This window comes from Pongo pygmaeus, chromosome 7 (genome assembly GCF_028885625.2).
Source record: "Pongo pygmaeus isolate AG05252 chromosome 7, NHGRI_mPonPyg2-v2.0_pri, whole genome shotgun sequence".
In the NCBI taxonomy this organism is placed as follows: Eukaryota; Metazoa; Chordata; class Mammalia; order Primates; family Hominidae; genus Pongo; species Pongo pygmaeus.
The window spans coordinates 80,347,168-80,367,118 of record NC_072380.2 but is presented as its reverse complement, the minus strand read 5'-3'; the positions used below and the strand labels follow the sequence as shown (position 1 = coordinate 80,367,118).

At 37.0% G+C, this 19,951-nt stretch overlaps 1 protein-coding gene across 2 annotated transcripts in view; it reads right to left on the bottom strand.

The window, feature by feature from the left end:
* Positions 1–19,951, bottom strand: part of PREX2 (phosphatidylinositol-3,4,5-trisphosphate dependent Rac exchange factor 2) — a 309,846-nt gene that overhangs the window by 12,384 nt on the left and 277,511 nt on the right. For both annotated transcript variants that reach the window (XM_063668842.1, XM_054499002.2), the window contains exons 38-39: positions 6,922–7,024; positions 5–72 (exon numbers count right to left, since the gene is read on the bottom strand). In XM_063668842.1, coding sequence (XP_063524912.1) covers positions 5–72; positions 6,922–7,024 — 171 coding nt within the window. The remainder of the gene's footprint in view (positions 1–4; positions 73–6,921; positions 7,025–19,951) is intronic.

The following is a 19,951-nucleotide window of genomic DNA, read 5'->3' as shown; positions in this document are numbered from 1 at the left end:
TTACCTTGGTGCAGACTGTGGGGTCCGGTCTCTGACTCCCAAATTCTTCGCTGTGTTCTGAACTCTTGCTCCCTGAAAGTCAGGAAAATCACTTTTATCCCTAGAGTGTGTTAGTAATAATTTAACATACCATTAACATCTGCGTGTAGGAAACTTATTCAAACAACGTCTTTAACATCAAGGGAGATTAGCTAAGAGAAAGACAGATATCGCTGTCTGAGCATTTTCAAAATCAATGCTTTTAATAAAAATGTGCTGTTATGTTGCTTTGTCTTTATTCCTAGAAGCAATCAATACTTCAGATGTTGAAAACAGGCCAGGCACAGTGGCTCATGTCTGTAATTCCAGTACTTTGAGGGGCCAACGTGGAAGGATTACTAAAGCCTGGGAGTTCAAGACCAGCCTGGGAAACATAGTGAGACTGTCTCTACAAAAAATACAAAAATTAGCCTGGCATGGTGGCACGCAACTGTGGTCCCAGCTACTCGAAAGGCTAAAGTGGGAGGATTGCTTGAGCCTAGGAGGTTGAGGCTGCAGTGAGCCATATTTGTGCCACTGCACTCCAGCCTGGGAGACAGAATGAGACCCTCTCTCACAAAAAAAGAAAAATAATAAAAATAAATAAAAATTTTAAAAAGATGTTGAAAATAGTAAATGAGCAGACTATAAATACCTGCACTGTGTTACCACTTTTCTGGAACAGAAATCACAGTTTTATCACACCTGTGCACTTGTTTTTCTCTTACCTGAATCATTAAGTTTACTAGTATTTAGCAAAAAAAATTTTCTTAACTACTTCTAAAGCAATTTTTGGAAAAGCCATGTCCATGTGGATTTATGAAATCTAGTAATTCTGCCTCAGACTTTATAATAAAATCTACTTTGGCAATGAAAAATTCTTCACAGTCTGTCAAGTTCATGATTGAAGTTATAATCACTTTAGTTCCTCATGAAAATTACTTACTACATAGGACCAAAGACCAGAGTTTGGGGTTTGGAAAAGGTTAAGGAGAGTTGTTCAAAAACTCTGAAATTCTCTCTCCAGCTACTACATTCTGAACTAAGGAAAGAAACAAGATAAAAAGAAGGAAAAAAAGAACATATTCTCTCAAAAAGGACATAAAATAGGAAAACAAATAGGGTAGGGGGTGTGGCATCAAAAAGAAAGGTGGGAAGAAATTTAGGAATTGCAGTTAAGGACTTAAGAAAAACTATTTTGGCTAATCCAAAAGCAGTTTTCTCAGTTGACTGTTCATAGGCAGTTACAGATCAATTGAACTCATTGTTCTGCTCGTTCCCCACTTTTCACCACTACACTTAACCAGCCTTTAAAAACAAAAACAAAAACAAAACAAGGAAAACTTTTTATTTTGAAGTAATTTTACAGTTAGAGAAAAATGCAGACAGAACTGAGACTTCACATACTCCATGTGGCTTCCCCTAACGTTAACCCTTCACTTAACCACAGTGTGATCACTAAAACCAAGAATTAACATCGGTACAATATTAGTAACTAAACTGCACATCTTATTCAAATTTCTCCATTTTCTCCCACTAAGGTTTCTTTTCTGTTCCAAGATCCAACCTAGGATCCCATATTGCCTTTCGCTTACCTGTCTCCTTACTCCCCTCCAATCTGTGACAGTTCCTGAGGTCCTTCCTGACTTTCATGACCTTAACACTCTTGATAAGTATTGGTCATTACTTTGCAGAATGTCTCAGTTTGGGTGTGTCTGATGTTTGCTCAAGATTAGATACAAGAAATGCATTTTGGGCAAGAAAATTACAGAAGTGATGTCATGCCCTTCTCAGTGCATCCTATCAGGGGATACAAGATACTGGCATATCTTATCACTGCTGACATTAACTTTGATCACTTTGGTGTCTGCCAGATTTTGGCACTGTAAAGTTACTCACTGCTTTTTTTTTTTTGTAGTTAATAAATATATTTAGGGATATACTATGAGACTACGCAATATCCTGTTTCTCTTCAAACTTTCACTCACTGATTTTAGCCTCTGTTGGTGTATCTTGTCTACAACAATAATATTGTTTTGTTTATGGACTGGAATTCTGTTAAAAAGAGTAATCTCTTCTCCCCAAATTATTTATTTATTCAAGTATATATTTAAATCAGAGTAGACTCACAATTATTTTATTCCATGAGATATAATCTAATACTTATATATGTATTTTTTTTTTTGCTAAAATTGTTTCAGTTTTGGCCACTGGGAGCTCTTTCTGGTTGTTTCTTGTGCCTTTTTAATATGCTGCCATCATTGTTTAGTACTCCTTTATTTTCTGGCACCTCAAGATGTTCCAGACTTGTCTTCCTTGTCTCATCTGGTAATTTACCATTTCTCCAAGGGGCCCTGGCTATTTTTATTGGAGAATGGTATTTAGAAGCCAAGATTTGGACACTGAGTGTGCTCTTTACTACTGGGAGAATAACTGCAACTAGGCCTTTCTAGCAGGCAGGGCTAATTTACAAATACAAACATACTCATACATCTGTATTCATTTCTACATCTATCCATATTTGTATGTGTGTGTATTTATCAGTTCATACTGATACATGTGATTTCAATCCAGTAGCATAGGGTTCATTCCAGATTCCAGCCTTCTTCCTTTCCTTATTTGTAACTTTTTTCTCAGACAGTGAGAAATCAGCTTCTCGTTATTTACAATATCTTATTTGTTCATTCTTAGTAACACATAAATTAGTTTTAGAATTCCGAAATCATACCCTGTGAAAAATAGATTTACTAACTAGTGTGAAGTATTTGTGTACAATGCTTTTTGTCTATAGTCTTATAATATTTCCATTAAGTAATTCCATTAAGAAAAATGTTTGCTTTCTTAAAAGGTTTCAAATAAAACTGATGCTTGTCATGCTGAAGACATCTATTGGCACATTTCACTTTAAATTCATCTATATTGTTAATAAACTCAACACTCCAGCTACTTGCATTTTTATACTCTGGCTTATATTGCTATTGCTCCCTCTACTTAAATACTCTTCCTGTCCCCTTCCCTTCCTGTCTGCATCATATTTATCTTCCAAGTTCCAAATCAAATATCATCTTAGTTAATAATTGATTGGTCACTCACCAACCATATCAGGTACTGTTTTAAATGCATTAAGTATATTTACTTATTTAATCCACAACAACACTATGAAACAAGTACTATTATTATCCTTGTTTTAATACGGAGGAAACTAAATATTAAAGAGGCTAAGAATATTCCCCTGAATCACCCAGATAGTCAGCACTGGAGTTGGAATTCAAACTGTAGCTGCTTGGCTCAAGAGTCTGTTCTCTTTTATTCACAATAGCAAAGTCGTGGAATCAACCTAAGTGCCCATCAATAGTGGGTTGGATAAAAAAACATGTGGTACATATACACCATGGAATATTATATGCCATAAAAAGGATAAAATCATGTTCCTTGCAGCTGCCTGAATGCAGCTGGAGGCCAGTATCCTAAGTGAATTAACACTTAAATAGAAAATCAAATACTGCATGCTTTCGCTTTTAAGTGGGGACGAAACAATGAGTACACATGGACATAAAGATGGAAACGACAGACACTGCGGACTCCAAAAGGAGAGAGGAAGGAAGGGGGATAGGATTAAAAAATTACCTATTGGGTATTATGTTTACTGTTTGGGTGATGGGTTCAATAGAAGCCCAAACCCCAGCATTATGCAACGTATCCATGTAACAAACCTGCACATGTACCCCTTAAATCTAAAAACAAAAACTTGTTCTGTGCTTTTAATTGCTATCATAAATTCATCTTCTGCATGAAGCCCTTCGCCAGCTATCCTAGTTAGAATGAAATCATTGAACAAATATCTTTTGGTATTTACTTTGTACTAGGTACTATTTTGGGAAACTGTGATACAAAAATGAGTAAGACTTATCCCAGCCAGGGAGGAGCTCAGTCTACTCACTTGCTCCCTGTTCTGAGTCTTGATACACTGGGGTTGGTTACCCTGGAGAAACTTGCTTGCTTGTGCCCATGGCATGGTGATTTTCCTTTGGATGTGTCCACCATGAGATAAGGCAAGGACCACATCGACCTCATGTCTTTGTTCTCTGTGTCCAGTGTGATGCTTTGATACTGAAGGTAAGGGGTCAGGATACTTTGGAATCCCAGTTTTTATTACAAAGGTTAAAAAGACATTTTTTTCTAGGCTGCCATCAAAGAACACTAGGAATATATAATTTATGGAATAGAAAACTTTAAATTTATAATGTAAATGACAGTTTCTACTGCAAGCCTTTTATTAATCAAATCAGCTGGTTACATAAAGTGCTGCCTAAGGTTGTTATAATCATTAGCAAAGCATCGTGAAAGACACAGTACCCTTCTCTCCTGTCTTTTGTCTTTCTTTCAAACTCAAGCAGTGAGTTAAAATAACAACTCCACAGAAAGTATATACACAAAATCTGTAGAGGAAAACAATACTGAAATTATAAATAAGAACAATAAATCATGACAAAAAGGTTCTTATTCCCCAAAAAATTAAAAAATCTTAGTTTTTTTCATTATATTATTCATTTATATATTGTAAAACTTTAATAGATAGTAAATATTATTCTTTAATATATCATAATACAAATTCGATAATGCAATAATGCAAATACTTCAATATATACTGAAGATGACAAATATCTAACCACTTGGTCTCTAAAAAGCTGAGCCTAAATGGTTAAGTAATTGTCCCTGAGGCTGAAAGGTAAAAAGGAGAGAAAATCCAAGCTAGACCTTTGATTCAGACTTGCATTCTAACTGCTCAAATCACAAGTAGGTAAGAGTTGGCTTGTGGATTGGACCTCAGTCGCAAATCTCACTGTCTGCTACTGCTGAATACTGGAAAGAGAATCCGTGATAGGGGACTGTTGAAGAAATCTCTGGGGCCACCAGTCTGCCCAGTTTCCTTAAAGAGGGTCCCAGGCTCTATGATCTTTCACAAAGAAGTTAAACCTTATTTCGTTGCCTCTCATAGCCATTGGGATGTCACAACTTGGGGCAGAGGAACAAATAACAAAGGAAGAAAGCTACCTATTCCAAATGTATTCATTTTTTTTAAAAATTCGGGGGAAGAACAAGTGATATATACTGACAAAATAGTGCAGTTTATGTATCAACAGAAATTTTATAAGGAACTCATGGCTTTTGAGTTTTAAAATTATACTATACTTCCATAATGCACATCAATATAGTAATACTATATAAATATAATTTACATTGTATTTTAAAGAGCTTTACACCAGTTAAGTGAGTCATCGGGGCCTGCATAATATCAATATTACTTTTTCTCTATTTTCTCTATTCCCACTTTTAGTTTTAAGAAGTTAAAGTGTTTGATATAATTATGACTATTCAAATCTATACAGTAGAAATGGATATGTCACCAACTCATAACTACCTCCTTAGTGGAATATTCTAAAAGAAAGTAAATTCCAGTCTCTTTTGCTTGTCATAAGCTATAATTTTGAGATGGCGCTTCCCAAGTCTTCCTACAAACTTACTCTAATAAGCAACATAATCAAACAGAAAGGCAATTAATTTCTTTCTGTATTTCTTAGCAACCTAAATCTCAACTCTGATATGGATAATCATAAGTTTACCTGGATCTACTTTTTAAAACATAATTTGTATATACATCCAAAAAGTCCTTCCTAAACCTGCTGGCAAATCACATCTGTGTTTACCCTTTCCAGCTGGCCCACAGTATGTCACATGCTTCTTAGCTCTAAACTTTACTTAACAAATCTCTTTTGGACCTTCTAAGATCTTGGTTTTCAATCTTCAGCTCCTGAGCCCTAACCAGAAGTACCAATGTATATGCTCTCTCTGTGCCTGATCTTCACATTGCAGACACCAGCTTGATGTTTGCCTCTTCAGTTGACTTTTTCATGGGCTTTGTTGGCATTCTGCAATGCAGTCTTGGGAGCAAGCCCAGAGGGATTTATATGTTTGCCTGTGAGTTAGACACTAAGCTTCCAATAAACAAAGTAGTCATAATTACAAAGCATATCCTAAAAATTAAATCACTCACTGTCACTGGGCAACTCAAACCAAGTCAGCAAGTAGAGAAATTTGTTAAATCAATTTCTTGTGGTAGCCCAAAGAAAAGGTGGTAGAATAAAATATAAAATTTATGTCTTTAGATTTCTTTTGTCATTCTGTAGGTTAAGTATATTTTCTGCTAGATTAAGCACATTTTCTTAATTAGTAAATTGGAGCTTAGTGCATTTTTTAAAATAACTTTAAGGGTTAAAAACTAAACCGCCACACTTAGAATACTATTGGGCTACTGTATAGAATAAAGTTCATTCTATTTATAAGACAGTATATTCTCACCTATAAGTACTCCAGTGACCCGAAGACAGTCCAAAGACTGCTATTTATCCCCTAAGGGAAAATTTGAGGTAAGTGCTTTATCCTCAGAAAAATGTACACACTAAGTATGGCATGAAAGTCCCTTGGCAGTCACCAGGAGCCAGCAGGACCCTCAATTCTTTCCTCTTCTTCCTTGCTGCTGTCCCTATCCGCCCCAAGCTTTACAGCTAACAATTGCCAAAAAATGCCATATGTCCTTTTACTTGTTCCTTACATAAACGCCAAATTCACTGCTGCCTTACTCCACTTAGTCAAGTCCCTTTCTGCCTGCAGATTACTGCATAGACTTCCCTTTTTCCAGAGTTGTCTAAGATTCTTGCAGAACCTCAGACTGGTGCCTGCAGCATCTTCTCCCTGGGAGCATTTCTCATTCATGAGTTACCTCTGAACCTAGTAAACTGTCCATCACATCCAGGCACCTGTCAGACCCCTGATAAATGAACAAAGGAATCTTCAAGTCCAGGGCCTACAAAACAACTCTTCCCGAGTCTGCATGAGACCTACCTGCTTCCGCATCACATCTGTAGCCTGCATGATGTAACGAGGTGGCAGTCCGTGGCTTCTGGCCAGAATGATGGCTTGCTCCAGCGTCACGCTCAGGGTGCACCTGGGGGCCAAGGCAAGGGCAAGTCAGACCCCATGGTTCCTGATACACCCTTTGAGATGATGTGGATTACTAATCACAAAATCAGCACCAGCCAAAATAAAAGCAGCTACACAATGAACCACTGATTTTTCTACATAAAGTACCAGTTTAAAAATAGATTATAAAGGTACATTACAGGGGTCAGAAATTAAGTATTTAAATTTAAAACAAACTCATGATGAACTGTTTATAAGAGCACTTATCTACAGAAAATTAAATAACCAGAATTAGAACAAGTTTTATTACTAAATATTATTCTTTAATGATATTTCATGTAATTTAGAAGAAATGACTAAAGAATATTTATCATTAACTTCTACATATTGATAGTTAATAGATTTATACTGATTTATGCACAAATATAGTAGAAGAATAAATGGTGAAATTACTATTTACTGAGGTCAGAATTGATTTTTTTTAAATGTGTTTATTGGACTCAATCTAAAAGAGTATTTGTAAAAGTTCCAAAAGGAACTCATAACTAGTTATATAGAAATGTGATACCCAGAGTAGCCCTGAGAAAAGTGTTCTAACCAGCGTTTAGTGACTAGTGAGCCTTTGTTCTTTTCCTTCTCTCTCTCTCTTTTTCTCTCTCTTTTTTTTTTTTTTTTTTGAGACGGAGTCTTGCTTTGTTGCAAGGCTGGAGTGCGGTGGCGCATCCTCAGCTCACTGCAACCTCTGCCTCCCAGGTTCAAGCAATTCTCCTGCCTCAGTCTCCCAAGTAGCAGTAGCTGGGATTACAGGTGCATGCCACCACACCCAGCTAATTTTTGTATTTTTAGTAGATACGGGGTTTCACCATGTTGGCCAGGATGGTCTCAATCTCCTGACCTGGTGATCCACCAGTCTTGGCCTCCCAAAGTGCTGGGATTACACTGTGCCCGGCTGTTCTTTTCCTTTTCTTTAAGGTATTCTTTTATGTTCCTCCACATTGATCTCTACAGTACCCCTGAAAGCCTATGTTTATTTGTTAACATTTTCAGGTGCTGGTCTCTGAACTGTTCTTTTAAAAGTATCTTTTGCATACATTTCATAAAAATTGTCAATTTTAGATGCTTCTCCTAAAATTGTATTAATGGATTTTAATTTACTTGTTTTTTCCAACATATTTGTATTTTAATTAGCCTTTTCCTTATTTTGCATTTACCTCCCTGTAGTTTGTTGTTTTATTTGTGTATTTTCCCAGATCTGTCTAGTATTTTTCCCTGCAAATAAAAGTAAGCTCTACAATGCAATTGTTTCTATGGGAGGAAAATCTAACTCATTGGTTATGAGGCTCTAACACAGAAGTTCTTGGTTATGAGGCTCTAACACAGAAGTCCAATGCATTTGGTAGGTTTTGATACTGATAATTAAGAAAAAGAGGAGAGAGGGATTTAAAACATTCCTGTTATAATATTAGAACCTCACAAAGTGCAACTGTGTGATTACACATTACTGCATTCTAAGGAGAAATGTGTAAGTTCCATTGGCTGTTAAATGACTTGAGAGGCAGCTTTCTCATTACAGAGAATTCATTATTATTATTAACACATGTTCAAGTTTCATCATTAAGTTCTAGTTGTACATGATGTTCACAAACTTTTAGTGTGTGGGTCCGATAACAATGCATATTGTTTTACATGTACATGCAAGCTGCAGAACAGCCGATGCCAATGAAGGCCAAGCAGTAATAACTAACAGTTCATGTTTAAAAAATCAGTTTTCGGCCGGGCACGGTGGCTCACAACTGTAATCCCAGCACTTCGGGAGGCCGAGGCAGGCAGATCACAAGGTCAGAAGATTGAGACCATCCTGGTTAATACGGTGAAACCCCCTCTCTACTAAAAATAAAAAAAATTAGCCAGGTGGTGGTGGTGGGCGCCTGTAGTCCCAGCTACTTGGGAGGCTGAGGCAGGAGAAGGGCGTGAACTCAGGAGGCGGAGCTTGCAGTGAGCAGAGATCGCGCCACTGCACTCAAGCCTGGGCGACTGTGAGACTCTGTCTCAAAAAAAAGAAAAACAAATCAGTTTTCTACAAAGCATTTAACTAACAGCTTACTCAACAGACCATAACCTTTTTCTCCTCATTAAGGTCTCCTCCACTGCAATTTTAAATCTTTATTGATCCTAACATTTTAATCAATAATGTTCATTACACTAGCTGAACGAAGCCAAGGGGAGGGAAAAAAAATCTTTATCTGTTTCTAATCGTGCTGAAATATGTCTGTGCTTTACTGATAAAGCGGAACTTGCTTTATCTCTCGTGTACTCACTTATAAACAAGACTTACACACTGTGAAGGGTTTTTAACAGACAGCCTACAATTATTATTCATTTTCTTAATCCTTTTAAACAGATTTCTTTCTCCCTACCTCAAGTTGTAGTAAGCAGCAGTACAGCAGCAAATTACCCGCCAGAGATTTTAAAAGATTTTACTGCAATCAGGAAGTGAATGTGTCCAGGAACATGCTCTCTGAAAGGATACCTCAAAGTGTGATTTGCAACCAATCACACAATACCTAAGAGAAAAATCTATCTTCAAATGGATATGTGTATTTTCTTTCCCCAGCATTTCAAAAACAGATGGCTGCACCTTTATTTGTCTTTTCATGCTAACCATTATGTATCTTCCAATTAGGACTCAAAATTAATTTCAAATTTTAAAAAAGTAAAAAGTGTTAAAAAGAGGCAATCACATAAAGGTGGGAAATATTGCCTGTAATTTGATTCATGGTTGATGGGTCCAACCAAGGCCTTGTATTTCCACTCACAGTATCACAGAATTCTGTTTTCCTAAACTAGGCATGCGAAAGAAAGCCTCTCAGGAAGGCTGCCACTTTTCTGTCAGTACACCATTATTTGCCCCATAGCTTTTCATCTTCTCCCAACTATCTCAATTTGAATGTCAAGTGGAAAAAATCAGCATCTGCAAGAAACATTCTGATGCTGGCATTCTCTGATGGACTCCAGGTCCAGAAAGTGGCACACAGTTTTTCAGTGGTACATAAATATATACTCAGAGTCAGGTTTACAAGAGCTGATTTGATTTTATAGGCACTTTCTGATGACCAGAGAGACTGATATGCTAGCCATGGGCAAAAGAAAGAAAGGAGCATATTAAAGGCCAGGAACCCTCATTCAATAGGAGGTTTGTCTTTTTTTGGAGATAGGGTCTCACTCTGTTGCCCAGGCTGGAATGCGGTGGCGCCATCTCAACTCGCTGCAGCTTCGACTTCCTGGGCTCAGGTGATCCTACCTCCTCAGCCTTCCAAGTAGCTGGGACTACAGGAATACACCACCACATGCAGCCAATTTTTGTATTTTTTGTGGAGATGGGTTCTCACTATTTTGCCCAGGCTTGTCTTGAACTCCTTGTCTCAAGCAATTCACCTGCTTCAGCCTCCCAAAGTACTGGAATTACAGGCGTGAGCCACCATGCCCAGCCTAATATGGTGTTTCTTACCTGATGCCCCAATCTTCTTTCTAACATGAACTCTGTTTTACAATTAAATTAAAATCTACATTTTTGCCCCACCTGGAAAATACAGGCCTTCAATTTTTCAGCTCCTTCTACTACAACATCACTTAAAAAATATTCACACAGTTCTTTCCCCAGAAGCCACAAAATAACAAAATAAATGTCACAGAGTAGTATTTGTCCTTCATAAAAAGGCAATTGTAACATAGGCAATGAAGAAAGTTTGTCCTTAATTTTAGTAATATGACATTCCAAGTAATGGCTCTGCTTAGAGTATACATGTGAGGAAGCACACTTGATAGGGTAGCAAAGTTATACAGAAATGTTTAATTTCCCCATAGGAAGAAAAAGGAAAAGGTCAATATATCTGTGCTTATAATTAATAAATCTCCTTGACATATTTCGTACTGAGAATAGATCCCAAATCACTCAGATATTTAGCACAGTTTTAATATGATAAATGTAACCTACAGCTAACGGGTCCCATTTAATTTGAAGGACACTTTGATTTGGCAATGCTAAGGAAGATGTATTAAAATATATTTTATTGCATGATTCTTTCATTTATTCATCTGCCAAACATTTTTTGACTGTCTACTTTGTACCTACAAATACCATAAGTTTCTGGCAGGAGTGGATTTACTGTGGAGCTACAAAAGCTTGAGTTTCAAGCCCCCTTACTTGTACGGATCCCTTTCCAGGTTCTGGGAGGGGCCTTAGCACTGTGTTCACATAGTCACATACCTTTACAAATGTGCAAAAGCAAAATGTTTTAACTGCAAATGATATGGCTGCTGTCTTCTTTACATCCCAGCTTCCTTCTGTCATGTTGGGTAGTGTTCAATTCACTGGTTATTTTTGAAACTGAGCTAAAGAAAGTTGAGTTGGGATGCAGTCAGGCTAGGTTTGCTGGGATGTATTTATTGGACAATAATTACTTTCATTTATGGCTGGGTTATTGTAGTATCCTGTGTAGAAATGGCATCCAGAGTATTCCTACTGCCCATTGTAGACAGTCATCCAATGCTGGAAAAGAGGTGCAGGGCCAGAGGTCATGATGTAATACATCCATATCCTGAGGCCCCCAGGATGGGAAATATATATGTTTTGGAGGACAAAAAGGTTGGAACTGTATACAGCCAGAAACTACTCTGTGGCATATTCTCTCAAATTTATGGTTCATATGCTAAAGAAACTTAGAGAAGTTTTTTCTTTATTTGCATTTGACAACAATTTAAAAATGCATAAGACATTAGTAATAACTAATTTTGATGCTGGAAAGCTTTTATAAACTCTTAATAACTTAAATTTGATCATCCATGCTAGAGAAAAGACAAAATAATTGTTCTATTCTCTCTATAGAAAATTATATTGCAAAGTTGTTATAATTTGAAGAGGCAAAGAGTATGTTACAAAAATTGTGGAGAAAAAATATACGAAGCGGGTCAGTTCATAAAGTAACAAAAATTATTGTTTTGTGGATTTTATAATGCTTGTGTTACTTATCAGATTTTAAACACTGCAATTTATTTTTCTTACATTCTGAATATTAACTTTCATTCCTATTTTGTTTTGTAATTTTCCAAATTCTTTCTGACTTTATTTTACTTAACTTCAGACCCCCAAATCTCCATTACTCCAGTGTGTAGGAGTTGCAACAGTGAACAAAGCCAAGTCCCATCTCTTTTGATGATCAAATTTTAGTGAGAGGACAAAGAAAATAAAGAAGCAAATGGATAATATCAGGTGGGAATGAATTACCAATAAAAATAAATTTTGTGGCAGATTAGAAAGTGGAATAGTACTAATTCCACTTAGTACTTGCTTAGAAGCAAAGGGTATAATGGCAGAAGGAAGTACTGTTTTGGGGAAGACCATTTCAAGGAGAGTTAAGTGCAAAGGCCCTGAGGTTAATGCTGGTTCAGTCTGCTCATGAACAAGTGTGGAGCTCAGTATGCTGGTGCACACAGGGAGAAGGAGATGAGGGTGGGGAAACAGCCTGGGCTCAAACATTGCAGAGCCTTGGGCATCAGAGTTTAGGAGTCAGTGGGTTTAGATACTTCTTTGGTTGACATGAAAAAATTTCTATATTTACATTACATGATATCAAAGAACAATTTGTTAAGTAAATTACCAAAGTAATTTACTAAACACCCAACCATAACAGTTTATCAACACTGTATTCAAAGCATCTTCAGTTGCTTTCCAGTGGCAACATTTTCAAAGGCAAACTCTTCATCCTCTCCCACTTTCCACCTCATTGTCCCAGTATCCTACTTACTCCCCACAACCCACGACTTCTTTCCACTTTCAGTCAGCATCTTAGTACCATTGTACAAACCCCTCCCCCAATCCCGTGTCCATTTTTTCTCTGTCTTTCACTACTTTCAAACTATCTTGGAACCTCTCTCTGAATGCAAAATGGCAGCTGACAACAGAAGGGTTTGAAGACAATCTTATGGAGCTGTACCCAGGTTACTTTGACTCTCAGGCTGCATCTCCTCTGTGAATTGAGGAAAGCAGGCGTATTGACCTCATAAAGTGCAGCAAGAATGACCTGAAGTGATGAGTGTGATCCCTGCCCATGGTAAGTCTGTGTAGAGGAGCCTCCTCTTTATGGGCAGTACATTATTTGGAAAAACTTAAGGAACACAAGTAAATCCCAGTTTCTCAAATCTCATCATATTTCCACTATTTGAAAGGTTTCTACTTTATACTTTCATAGTCCTTTTTATTCTAAAGAGACGCTCATTAAAGTAACCCTCGAGTAAATGATGATGTTATAAGATTACAATAATTACATGAAGCTAAAGACAAATGTATGCCAATATTTCTTTTATAAACCGAGTTTAGTTAAAGTAGAGTCCACCTGACTGTAATTTGGGCATTTGCTGATAACATTCTTTGTGATTTTTTTTTTCAGGTGTTTGTCCCAGTTTATCTTAGACATCAGATCTTGAGTTTATTTTATACAGCAAACTGCAGAACTAACGGAAGGTCAGGAAAAGCATGTGAACTGGTCTCCTCTTTCCCAAACCTATTTCTAGATGCCAGAGGTGTGTCTCCCGTCCCCTCCTCAACTGTCTCAGAGGAGAGACAAAGCTTCATTTCCTAAATTGGCTTACATGCAAAATATTGTATTTCAACCATTTCTAACTTAGGTTCATTATACTATATTTAGTTCACTTTTTAAGATATCAGTTCTTACCTAAAGTGGATATTGTTTACATGTTAACCTTCCCCTTTAAGATGACTCATAACATTTCTATGATAAATTAGATGGAAGAGTCTCTCGAAAACTACGGGCCTCCTACATTTGGTCATTTACCATGATTGCAGACAAAAACAACCGTTTTATTCTAAAATCACTTCTATATTTCAAAACCTCCAGAAGCCTACTACTGCCTCATTTAATATTGATTCAAACTGTACTGAGCAAGGAAGCCAATCTCTCAAGGACTGAAATGCATTTTATTGAGCACTTGGGGAGCTGTAACACCTCTTTTGGGCCACAAGGGTGATTCAGTAACTCACAATGAAACGACATGGGAAACCAGAACAATTCGAGGTTTATGGTTCTGAGCTCTGTTTTCCTACCGTGGATTTATTTGCTAGCTCTCAGCATGCTCACTGTCAGGAACACTGATATTTTGCTTGGTAGCCAATCATTATATTGCTATTTCCTAAGGGCAACCCCAAACGTTTGTATTACTAGTGGAGGAGGGTTACTCAGACCCCAACACATTAAATAAAACACATGAAAATCTAGGATGATGATCTCTGAATTTGTAGTCACAACAATTTGCCATAAATTGACATTATGTAGATATTGCAGTAAAAAATTTTTTTAAAGTAATTACAAATGGGAAATGTAATCTTTAGTAAGGGATACTTTTTATTTCCCCACATTTTTAAAATCAAGGGTGGGATTAAACATTAATTTGAAAACTTCTATTGTTCTCAATAACGTTACCTGCAAAGGTACCACTAAAAATTATCCCTGAAAGAAAAATATACTGAAATCACTGAATTTAGGGATACATGTTTAGACTTTGAAAGTTACTTGAACGGCAATTTTTAACTCTTTTGTACAGTAACAACAACTGAATCACTTGGATAAATATGATTTTTTTTGGTGTTAGTGCAGTTTTATAATTAGCAGAATAATTTCCTGTTAGTAAACTATGATATTTGGCAAACACACCACAGGCATGTGTCAGGGTTTTCTGAGTTGAAGGGATCATGGTCCAAACAATAGTTTGATCAACTGTAGAAACCGTGTACTAGCTACAACCCCTTGAAACTCATTTTGATTCACTTGCATTCATATGGAGGTTAGTTTGATGTTGTACTAAATATAAAAGGAAATCAATATTTATTAACAAATTTGAAATCACTAAGTTTTTCCCCAATGTAGAATTCTATCCAATGATCACAGTCTGATTTTGTTTTTTAGTTTGGACTTCCATGTGCATTACCTCATTTTCACTGTTCTTTATAACTATGAGGCTACTTTTAGTCATGGAAACAAGAGGGATTCAATTCCCCTGGGGAAAATGCATGCTTCAGAGTTTATATATATAAGGACAGTCTGAGAAACCTACTAGTGTGATAATATTCTTCACATGAATTATGTCTTTGGATAGCTATAGATTTATATTTAGAATCTTACAGATTTAGTTCTTAGAACATAAAATCACTTCCCCCACTTTATGAGAGTTCTCCTTTTTCCTTCTTTAATTAAAAGCCAGGTCACTATCTTTTTTCACATGACTATAGCAAACAAGTTATTAGTAATCTAATCAGATGTGGTTGTCTGTGATACTTTACTAAGCTGAAGTTACCTGGGCAGCATTCAAATTTTAGAGAGGAATAATGACTATTTCAACCCCAAGAGAACTAAGTAAATGCAATAAGTTGGAACATAGCACAAAGCAGCTACTCCTCCAATCTGCACACTACTCTTTTATAAGCAGAAGCTTCCTTTTTTCTTGTTTAATGACTCCAGGTCTTGCTCTGTCACTACGGCTGGAGTGCAGTGGCAGGATCATGGCTCACTGCAGCAAACTCCTGAGCTTAAGTGGTCCTCCTGCCTTAGGCTCCTGAGTATGTGGGACTACAGGTGACTGCCATTAATTTTTTAAATTTTTTGTAGAGATGGGGTCTCGCTATGTTGTCCAGGCTGATCTCAAACAACTGGACTCAAGTGATCCTCCTACCTTAGCCTCGCTAAGTGCTGGGATTACAGGTGTGAGCCACTATGCCCAGCTCAGAAGTTTCTTTTGACGGATACAAGACACTGCTGATCATGTGATTTTATGCACTCCAAAGCAACATCTGAACACCCATCCTGGAAAGCCTGAGGCAGATTAGTTTCAGCAATCTTTGAACTAAAGATACATTTCTACATGTTGGAAGAATGTAAATGATTGTGCTCAGTTTCCAAATGCTTTTTACCTCTTCCTCTGCTTTTCTCATGGTCCCATTTTATTCAGCTATTAAAAAACAAGCATCTGCATGAAACATATGTGTTAGAAATTCACCGACCCTGATAAGAGAGAAGTTAAAAGAAATGAGACATAGAAGTTATTTAATTTCTTACAAATTTCTGTACCATGATTTTTTTTTTTCAGTGGCCTCAACCTTCCCATGTTTTAAAACCTTGCCAGAGTGGGTGTGGTCAGGATTAAAATTATTGCTTTCCGAAAATCTTTGCTTCGTGATTTATGGCTTATTTCATGTCTAGAGTAAGGAATGTTATAAACCTCCAAGTTATCAAATTAAACTCATCCATTACAAGAGATTAATGCATGTGTGCAGTTCAGTGTGTTAATGTATCCACTATAGCACATTTCATGCCTATTAATTTCATATTTTATACTATCTCTCAAATATCTCCTCTCTAGCTGCACTAATATCATCTCCTGCCTAGATTGGTGCAACCTCACTCTAACCTTTCCTGTCTGGCCCCTTCCCATTGGTCTTCCTCCACAGTGAAGGTGACCTTTTTAAAATGCAGATATAAATACAAACACAGGAATGGCTTCCCATTTCTTCACATGAAATACAAGATCTTCACAATATGGTCCCTTGGTTTTCCTCACTTCTACTCCATACTTAAATGATTTTGTAGTTTTCTGCAATCATCAACTATTATAGTTCCCATGTTTGTATGATCTCATATGCCCTGGTTGAAGTCACACACAGTGTCTCTTACCCCACTGTTTCATACTCATCTGGAAGGTGTAGGGATTAAGAACATGGGCAAGAGAGATAATTTCCTGAGTTGGACCCTGGCTTTGTTAATAACTGTGTGACCTTGGGCAAGTTACTGAAGCTCCTCAAACTCTGTTTCCTCCTCTGTAAATTGAATTTAATAATAATATACAACACACAGTGTTGTTTTCAGGATTATATGAAATAATTCATGTCTAATACTTAGTATGAAGTGTAGCGTGTCATTTATTCTCAGTAAATGTTCAAAATTTTCATTACTATTACCACCACCACCACCACTAGGCTGTACTGGTATCTATATTGACTGTAGCTTTTCTAGACCCTAGCATACTTCCTAGGACTCAGTAAGCATTCAATACATACTTATTTTAAAAATTACATGAATTCCTAATGTGTGCCAATGATATTATATCCATGTCCCTAAAAGACTAGATTTATTTATTTATACTCTGTGCTTTCCACGTATTTGCTCAAGAAGTGTTCACTAATTAAATATATTCTGGGAAGTGATAAATGCATTATGGAGATAACAAATATTAGCAAAAAGAAATCACAGATTCTCCTATGACTTCTAAATGGGATATGATTCTTCTTTCATAACCAGTGCCTTGCATTTCCCTTTCTCTGGATTTTAACAATTGCTCCTACCACATCTGCTGGTTAACAACTCTGTTTGAATTATGGTAATACTTGAAATATACATATTATAGCATACTGATTAGTCTTATAGTAATTATCTTATTAATTGTTATATCATCAAAATTGTCCATTTATTTATCAATAGTTCCCGAAGTCAGAAGAACACTTTTGAAACCTCAAGAGAACTGTCAAAATGACAAGTATATATTCTTCCTCTTCATTGTAGTTGGAAAAGTATGTATGCTCTCCTTTGGGTCACTTAAAACCCAATCCTTGGACTATATTTTCCTGTTTTCATTTTCATTATTAAAAAGAACTGACGCTGCATAGTATGGCTGTCTGGCTTCCCAATGTGGCTCCACTGTCAAGACATCAGACTCTAAGAGCAATGAGAGCAGGCATCCTGGGGTCTTCCAGGCTGGTGCAGCAAAGTGCTTGACACATAGCAGTGCACCATAGTTTTTTCTTGCTCAACAAATAAATGGATGAACAAACAGATGAATAAATGTCTAATTCTTTTTAAATCCTAAACATTTGTCTTCTGCCATACGCTCTTGGGTTTTGATACTAGGAGCTAAAACCCTATCCTTGAATTCAAGGGTAGCTCTTCTGCTGCTCTTGAATGCCTTTTTCAAAGCTCTAATAGGACCCAGCACTTTGTGTATTCTATTTCTTACAGATCAGAAGAGGTAACTTTTGTGTTTTTCATAGTCCTCCCTATCATCCTCTGGTGACCCATTACTGTGATTTTTAATAGCTTTTACAGGGGTTATCCTGTCTTTAGTAGGTACAATCTCATTTAAAACAGATGTGCTTCATATTTCTAGCTCTGCAATGAGAAGATGGATTTGCTATCAAAAACACAGATTTAGACTGAACATTCTGAGTAGTCAGGAATGCTAGAACTGTACTAGCTGTTTTCACATACACTGCTCTTTTAATCCTCAAGCCATCTTTGTGAGAAAGAAATCATTATTCCCATTTCACCAATAAGTCCCCAAGAGACAAGGTGATAGAATCACTCACTCCCTTGCACAGCGAGTAAACAACAGGATTCAAAACCCATTTTTGGATTCAAAATCTAGGACTCTTTCTATTCTACCAAATTCGAATCACGTAGATTAATATATTTAGAGAATTCCAGCTCCCAACATCCATAATTCAACAATCACAAGCTTGGTCTCAGCATTTATATTTTAAATGCATTGTTTAGGTAGAGATCAATTCAGGCAGTCCAAATTACTTCACTGTGAATGTAGACTTCATCAAACTGAAATAAGTTCATGATTAAAAAGAAACTAGATTTGAAGCATGCTAAGTAAGTATATCGATTGTAAAGTGATCAAGTAGTAAAAATAAATTGAAGGGAGAATGTGTTCCTTCTTGACTAAAGATTTGCATTTTTCTATATAAAATGCACTGTTCTGTGTAAAGTGTGTTCATTCCTGTAATGATCACATTTATTCTGGCTTCTAATTACTTTTACAGAGTACCACTGTGGAAAGTCTATTGACAGCTAGAATGAAGCACCTGATTGAAGAAACTAATTTTCTAAGGTTGTGCAGTTATATTTTCCCTGATCCCTTTCATTACCTTCCATGGAGGAAGAATTGTACATCTGAGGACTAATGCAGTCTGTTAAATACTGATCAATCCCCACATTGCTGGTACGGTTCTACATAGGCAGAGTCTCTGCAAAATAAATACGGACAGGCCTGCAGCTGACCTATTGACCTTCCCACCTTATTCATCCTGAGCAAGGCTTTGGTGACAAGCAAAAGTCTTGAGAAAATTGCTACAAGTCAGTGGGAATGTGAAAAACCCAAACACTTAAGTTATTATTTTCCTGTAGGACGGAAGCAGCTTTTAAATGAAACACATAAATACTTTTATGTGCAGAAAAAAAGGACAAACAGACTATTTGTTTCAGCAACGAGTTCTCTTATCCTACACACACACACCATATATATATATATACATATATATACACATATATATGAAATAAATTATTAAATATTGATACTCTCTTTTTAGGAAACTTTGAATGACAGGATAACAACTGCAATTCGAAAGCCAGTAGTTACTCAGGCAAGTTTTTAGTAAAATTTATAGAAATAACCTCCCAATATTTATTGATACTTTCAATATTATTGATCATTTGACTCGTCAAAAGGACAGCCCTGGTGAAATCTTCCTACGACCATACTGGGTTTCTATGATTCATAGCCCGAGAGCTGGAAGACAAGGGTTTCTGAGTAGCTTAAAAGAAAGCAGAGGGGGCCGGGCGTGGTGGCTCATGCCTGTAATCCCAGCACTTTGGGAGGCCGAGGCGGGCAGATCACGAGGTCAGGAGATCAAGACCATCCTGGCTAACACGGTGAAACCCCATCTCTACTAAAAATACAAAAAATTAGCCGGGTGTGGTGGCGGGCGCCTGTAGTCCCAGCTACTCGGGAGGCTGAGGCAGAATGGTGTGAACCCGGGAGATGGAGCTTGCAGTGAGCCGAGATCACGCCACTGCACTCCAGCCTGGGCAACAGAGCTAGACTGCGT